The following is a 7,187-nucleotide window of genomic DNA, read 5'->3' as shown; positions in this document are numbered from 1 at the left end:
ACTGCATGCTGGGGCCAGGTCTGGGGGTGGGAGGGGAGGACACTGGGAATGCTGCCCCTTTCGAGCGAACTTTGGGGGCAGCCCTGGAGGCTGCAGGACCCAAGGAGCTGGCAGGATGGATGGGCAGGCAGGCTTGGGGCGTTGAGGTCTCAGGTGGCCTAAACGGCTGGAGCTGGGGTGGTCTCGGGGGCCTGGTCCCAGAAGCTGGAGAACTTGTCCGTGATGGAGCTCCAGTAGCCCTTCAGGGAGCTGAAGCCGTCCGTCATCCAGTCCCTGCACGGAGACAGGCCGGAGAGCAGCGGAGTGAGGACAGTGCATCTGCAGCAGCGGCCACCATGGGGCCCCTACGCATCCCCACTGCCTCTCCCTCCTCAACCTCGCCCAGCGACACCCCTGAGACCTCAGGCAGAGTCCCCGACAGCTCCATCCCGGCAGAAGGTGGTGATGGCACCCTAGCTCAAGTTCTTTGCTTGCCTCTCCAGGCTGGGCACATGTTGTGGCCCAATGATGGGGCGCGAGAGTGCAGGTGGGGCCTGTCATTCTGTTCTAGGCAAATGCTGCCCCTAGAGTTATACAGCCTGTGGCTCAGAGTGTGTGTGTGTGTGTGTGGGGGGGGGGGGGGGGGGGCCCGAGGAAAGGCGTCTCATTTGGAAAGTCATCGTAGGGTTGGTTTATCAGCTATGTGATCTGGGCAGGTCACAACCTCTCTGAGCCACGATGTTCTCATCCGTGAAATGGAGAGAAGAATCCCCACTGCACAGGCAGTGCTGAGGACTGAAATGTCTGCGGGGCGTCTGCCCAGGGACACCCCAGTGCTGGGCAGCGCAGGTGGAGGGGAGAGGATGGGGGCAGGACAGGTGGTAGAGGAGGGACAGACTTCTGCTCCTGTGGGGCCCCGGGCTCGGAGCAAGACTGAAACACACACACACCCTGGGCTGAAGTGGGGTGTGTGTGTGGGGGGGGGGAGGGGGGAGGAAGACATCCCAGCCAAACTGCTAGCCAGGCTGTCAGAAAAGGACAGGGAAGTGAGGCCTTCCTTAAAGCCACAGGACAGCTGAGGGAGGAAGGAGGCGGCAGAGGGAGGGGGCCAGGAGGAGAGGGCCTGTCCTCTCTCCTCACAGCCGTAGCCTGTTGCGTAGACCAGGCAGGAGGCTGAGAGCACAGGTCCTGGGCGGGGCAGGTGGGAGCCGGGCGGGCGTACCTGGCCTGCTGGGCCACCTGCAGCTCCTGCACGCTGGTCAGGGCGTCCTGGGCCGTCTTGCTTGCCTGCTGCACGTAGTCCTGCATGAATGCCAGGAGGGAGGCCTCGTCCTGCTCCACTGCTCCTGCGAGGACAGTGGCCGAGTGGAGTGCATCAGCGCTGGGAGCCCTGGCTCCTGCCCAGCCACCCATCAGCCCCCAGATCACCAAGCCACCTCCCCAGGGTCCTCTGGCAGACACCTGCCCCCACTGGTCCCCAGCCCTAGTCCCCACAAGCGGCTTACGGGCAGAGGCCAGGAGCGCCAGGAGGGCAGCAACGAGGAGGGCCCGGGGCTGCATGACGGCTTTGTCCCTGCAGGGAAGATCTGGTGAGGGGAGTTCTAGGCCTGCAGGGGTGTGGCTCAGTGCACCGAGCTGGCTCCAGCCAGGCGGAGAGCCTGCTCCCCCGAGAACATGCTAACACGAAGGCGAAGGCTTCCCGAAGCCAACACAGCCCGAGGAGGGAGGCGTGGGGTGGGACAGAAAACCCACCAGACCCGGAATCAGGACACCTGAGTTCTGGTCCGTCTCTGCCACTAACACGCTGTGTGACCTTGTGACCCTGTCCGGACCTCTGACTTCTGTCTGGGACAGGACTGGGGTGTCCAGTCCCAAACATGCGGACAAGGGAAGTGTGCAGAAGTAGAGCCAGCTCCAGCCCCAGCTCTGGGCAGGTGACTTCGTCTCCATGGGCCTCAGTTTCCCCCAGTGTGCCATCGGAGGTGGGGCCTCCATTAAGCCCTAAGTCTTCCTGGGCTCTCTCAGACTTTGCTGGCTGGGCAACGGGGACCCTCTTCTGCTCTTCTCATCCTGCTCTCCTGTCCACACCCCCACACCCCCCACACCCCCCCGCGCCCAGGACATTACCTGGAGCAGCTGCTGCTGGGAAGGAATTGAACAGGCAGAGCAGAGGGTTCTGACCTGTTTTATATTGTCCCCGGGACAGTGGGTGCCCAGGATCTGGTGAGCTGGGCAAAGGTCACCTGCTGATCAGTCTAGACCAGGGCCTAAGGCAGGGCGGCCAGATGCAGCCAGGCCTGCTGGGAGAGTTGGGAAATCTCTAGAAGGCTGTGGGTGCCCATGCCACTCTCCTGGTACCCCGATAGCCCAGATAGGTTCAGGAACTGGGGGGGTACGAGCCTGGAAAGACCCCATTCCTTCCTAGCAGCCTGGCTCCCCTGGAAGAGGCTAGTGAGAGGAGAGGGGCTTAGGGACAAGCCAGGGGCCTCTGGGTCCACCTTTGCCCTTCACACTTGGTCCCGCCCTTCCCCACCCCGAAGCCCTGATAACAGCCCGGACTGGGGGGTGGGGTGGGAGTGAGAGGGCAATGGGAAGAACTCAGAGCATTGGGATGGGGTGTCTGGAGGGGGTCACAGAGGCCTGGGCGAGGCTTGTGTGTGGAGGTGACACAGCTGAGTTCACGCAGCCCCCTCCCCGGCATCTCCGACTCTGGCTTCAATCCCAGTGCTGCTTACCCAGAATCCTCCCTGTGCTGGCCCAGGACAAGGGGTGGTGGGAGAAGGGCCAAGGTCACTCTGGCCTCTGAGCCCAAGGCCTTTGTCCTCCCCCTCCCCCCCCCGCCTCCCCACCACTCGCCTTGCTCTCTAGACCCACTGATAACATTCCCGGGAGAGCAGCTGGGCTCCGGGCTGGGCCCTCCCCACACGGTGGCCGCTGGGATCGAGTCCAGTGCCGAGCACCTCTTGCCACAGGTTCCTCAGCTTGGAAATGGCAGCACTGGCTGCTGGGCACCTGGTGGAAAGCAAGGCTGGGAGAGGCCAGGCTGGTGGGCGGAGGGCACCGAGACGCTCTGCAGGGTCAGCTGGCTGTCCAGGAGACAGGCGGGCTGGGGCAGTGTCCCCAGGGCCCACAGCGGGAGCCATGGCCTGGATGGCAAGATCGGGGGGCTTGGAGTTCTAGCTGCTAAGACTTTGGAGCCAAGAAATGCTAGGTTACTCATATGGCCCAGGCCCAGAGGGTTAACATTTTAGAGCCTCACTTTTCTCCCTGTGAAGTGGGAATAGAATACCGATATGCCAGAGCTCTGGTGAAGAGCACAGGAGAAGGTGCAAAGTGCTGATCCACGAAGGGGGCTCCTTGATCTCTCTCCCTTCCTCCCAACGCGTTGCCCTCCCGACACCACATTCAGAGGCAGGCGCTTCCGAGGGAGACTGGGCTTCTGGCGGCAGCCGTCCTGTCAGGAAGGAGCTAGCCCCACAGCGTGGAATCAGAGCCTGAGGAAGTGGCCTGGCAGCTACCCGCAAAATTCCTTATCCATGGCTGAGGCTTGGAATGTTCCTATTAGACACTCATTCCTCTGGCTTAGACCTTGTTTTCTGTCAAAATTTAATTACTCAGATTCCCATGTAGTAGACATGATTAACCCCATTTTATAGGTAAGGACCCTGAAGGGGTGGAGATGTACCAAGTGCACAGCCCCTCAGTAGCTCTGCGAAACACAACCTGGTCTTCAAACACCCTCGCTGGTACCAAGCAGTGGAGAGGTGAGCTCCTTGAGGTTTATCAGTCACTCATCCTCAATTCATCATGTTGGTGATGGAGTTGGGGATAGGGTGGGAGAAAGGTGATTAGAAGGTCACTGAGCCCTAGCCCCTGGACTGAAGGGTCCCAGGTTTGATTCCAGTCAAGGGCACGTACCTGGGTTGCAGGCTTGATCCCTAGCCCTGGTCAGGGCGTGTACAGGAGGCAACCAATCCATGTGTCTCTCTCACATTGACGTTTCTCTCTCTGTCTCTCCTGCTCCCTTCCACTCTCTCTAAAAAAAAAAAAATAAAGTAAGTCAATGGAAAAATATCCTCAGGTAAGAATTAACAAACAAACAAAAGATTTGGGCATTGGGGAGGTAGCAGGCAATTTTGCCCACCTCCCTCTTCTGCTCTGGCCTATTCCTCATCTCATCAAGAGGTGAGAGCACAGCAGAAACCACACCTCAGCCCAGGGTGCTCGCATGGAATGGCTACATCCCTCAGCCCTGCTTCCTCCCACTCCACCTCCCCGTGGGCGGGGTGAGGAGTCTGTGCTCTGTCTTGCATGGCAGTGCCCCCTGAGCCCAGGCAGGTGAGAAGCTGCGGGCAGAGCAACCCAGCAGGCGGTGCCGAGCTGGGAGCAGAAGCAGGTGTGCGGGCCCGTGCAGCTGGTCACCGCATGCCCTGACCCCTGGGGCCCATCTCCTCCTAAGGGCTTGGCACCTGTGAGCGCTTGTGCCTGCCTAGCAGCTCCGAGCCGGGGTCTCTGTAGGGGAGGGGCTGTCTCAGGGGCAGGGTAGGGTCCTCTCAGGCCCCACTCCCCTTTTCCCTCTCCCTGCCTCCTACCTGGCTCCTCTGGATTAAAGAGACTACTTTGGCCTACAGACCAGCTCTGGGGAGTACCCAGGGCATGCGTGTGTGTGCATGTGTGTGTGTGTGTGTGTGTGTGTGTGTGTGTGCGCGCGCGCACATGCGCAGTGGGGGCCAGGGAGGAGTTTTGGGCTGACTCTCTCTGCTTCCACTTGTGTCCAGGAGCCCCCGTGATCCTTGCCCTGCCACTAGGCTGGCCTGGCAGCCCTGATTCCGCCCACCAGCAGAGGCCCTGGCTCACCTCGCCTCTCCACACCGGAAGTCCCTCCTACTCTCTCCCCAGATCCTGCCTATTACAACAGGAGATGCCCCCCTTAGTTCTCCCTGAGACAAAGGTCAACATGGAGCACATGTGGGGACACACATCCATGTAACTTGCCTGTCCCTGACTGGGCCTAGGGGTCCCCTCCTGACTCCTCTCTCTGGGCTGACCCCTGGTTTGACCCCAGTGGGTGGACAGGAGGGTGCCTATCGGTGATGCTAGACCATCAGGCTGGTCACCGCACAAGCCTTTAGGTCTTTCCGTTGTACATCAAGGAGACTGAGCTCAGAGAGGAATGAGACTCGCCCACATCACACAGGCCCCAGACTCACAGGGCCAGGGCCAAAGAGAGCCCGAGGCCCGCAGAGGCAGGCTCTGTGCTACCCATCAGCACTTGCAGCCTCTAATGCCCCCAGCACTGAGCCATTCACAGCTGAAGAAATATGCCCGCAGTGGGCAATACATGCACCATTAATGGCGTGCCACCCACCACACGCCAGGAGGCATGTCTGTGGGTGCAGGTGCCAGCCTTTTGCTCCAGGCCTGAGCTGTGTGTCCACAAACTGCTCATCTGCGCGCATACTCATGTGTGCCTGCCTGTACACGTCCTGCAGCCGCTCTCAGACCCGCTCACTCAGCGCAGACTCCACAGCGAGGAGGCGGCCGCACTCTGAGCCTGCCACATGCTGCTGCTGGGACTGCAAGTCCAGGAGGTCAAACTGTGGCTGAGGTGTCCTTCGTGACTCACTGCCCTCCTCGTCTCTGGGCCGGGAGGAGGGGTTGGGACAGGGCACTGAGCACCAGCTTTGGCCCGCCCGCCTCGACCGTGCCTGCCTCCGGAGCAGCAGGGAGTCAGTCTTTCAGGGGCAGCACGCGGCTGCTGCATGATGGGCACTGACCACGCGCCAGGCCTTGTTCCCAGCATCGCCCAGATTGTCTCAGGGAATCCTCAGCCCAAGAGGCAGCTGAGGCTCGGGGGGGGGGGGGGGGGAGGGCGTTAAAAGACTTGCCCAAGTTCACACAGACACACAGACAGTAAGTGGGGAGCCCAGATGTATAACCAGGGGGTCTGACCCCAGAATCTGAACCCTTAACGACTGCAGGACAGCCCCGGCTGCTCCGGGGGGCGGGGGGTCAGCAGGAGGGCTGTGAGCAGCAGGCCTTCGGCTGTCTTCCCCGGAGACATCAGGCCACTCTGGAAGGGGAAGGATGGAGGTGGCAGGGCAGGGTGCGCACAGCGGGGTCCGTTCTGACGGCAGTTAGCCAGGAGCACGTGGCACCCAGCCCAGGGGGCCAGCCGCGCCGTATGACAGACGTCGGCTCCTGGTCCCGGAGGGTGGGTGTCTGTGTGAGACCTCATTTGGAGAGGAGTTAGGGGTCCAAGTAGAAGACCTCTCGGATGCCCCCCGCACCCCCCGGTGAAGGCCCCCCCTGAGAGCCCAGGTCCTGAGCTTCACCAGAAGCCGGCCACTTCCGTCCAGGGCGTGCGGCAGGGCAGGTGAACAGGACCCGCCTTGGGCTGCCCTACCTGTCACCTGCATCGTCACCCCTGGCGACCTGCAGAGGCCAAGTCTCACTGCCACGCTCACTGCAGGGTGAGCATTCTTTGGTCCAAATCAGGAAAACAATGTTTTCAACATCAGCAGCTTTTTAGTGCTTAATCTGTGCCAGGCGCTGTAACGCTTACTTCACAAGAAACATCTCGTTTAATAGACCCGACAACCCATTTTCAAAGAGACACAGGCTCAGCGCTAGGCCAAGTTGAATCACGAGCCCAAGGTGACACAGCTTGGCAGCAAGGGACAGGAGGCAAACTTAGAATTAACCCCTCCATACAGGGGCCTGCCCCAGGCTCTCCAGGCCCGTCCACCTCGGCGCACTTGACCAGGACCTGGGTCTTAGCTCGCTGCCCTGATCGTGGCCCTGGGCGTCCCAGCCTAGAGTCCGGTGCTGTGAGATGTTTCAGATTGGGGCGTTTGGAGGTGGGGGTGCTCTCACCCCTGGGGTAGACAGAGGAGGTGTGAACTTTGTTCCCCAAGCCTGGCACCGGCCCAGAGCTGCCAGCTGGGCCTTGGGGACACCTGTCCTGGACTCAGGCATTCCTGGGCCTCACTCTCCGCAGCTCACACTCCCTCTTCCCTTCGTACTGGGTGGGGCGCAAGCAGAGAACAGCAGCTTCTGATTGTTGCCCAAGCCCCAGTCTGCGGTCAGCTTCCACGTCATCTTAGGGTCACAAAAGTCCAAGAGGCCTCCTGAGAATGTGTCACCTTCCAGCGTGGAGTCCCACTGGGAGGGGCGTGGGAGGGCAGCCTGGGGTTTAAATGTCTGGC

General features: G+C 61.0%; 1 protein-coding gene across 1 annotated transcript; it reads right to left on the bottom strand.

Annotated features, from left to right (window-relative positions):
- On the bottom strand, window positions 1-2,189 carry APOC3 (apolipoprotein C3). Its single transcript, XM_079787472.1, has 4 exons — window positions 2,107-2,189; window positions 1,485-1,552; window positions 1,202-1,325; window positions 1-273 (listed from the first exon to the last, which is right to left on the bottom strand). The coding sequence occupies exons 2-4, from the start codon at window positions 1,537-1,539 to the stop codon at window positions 159-161; spliced, it is 294 nt and encodes a 97-aa protein (XP_079643598.1). The 5' UTR covers window positions 1,540-1,552; window positions 2,107-2,189; the 3' UTR covers window positions 1-158.
- Between the last annotated feature and the right edge of the window lie 4,998 nt (window positions 2,190-7,187).

Source organism: Cnephaeus nilssonii (assembly GCF_951640355.1).
Source record: "Cnephaeus nilssonii genome assembly, chromosome: 13".
Classification (NCBI taxonomy): Eukaryota; Metazoa; Chordata; class Mammalia; order Chiroptera; family Vespertilionidae; genus Cnephaeus; species Cnephaeus nilssonii.
Note: the sequence above shows the minus strand (reverse complement) of the source record. Positions and strands in the feature narration are given on the sequence as shown.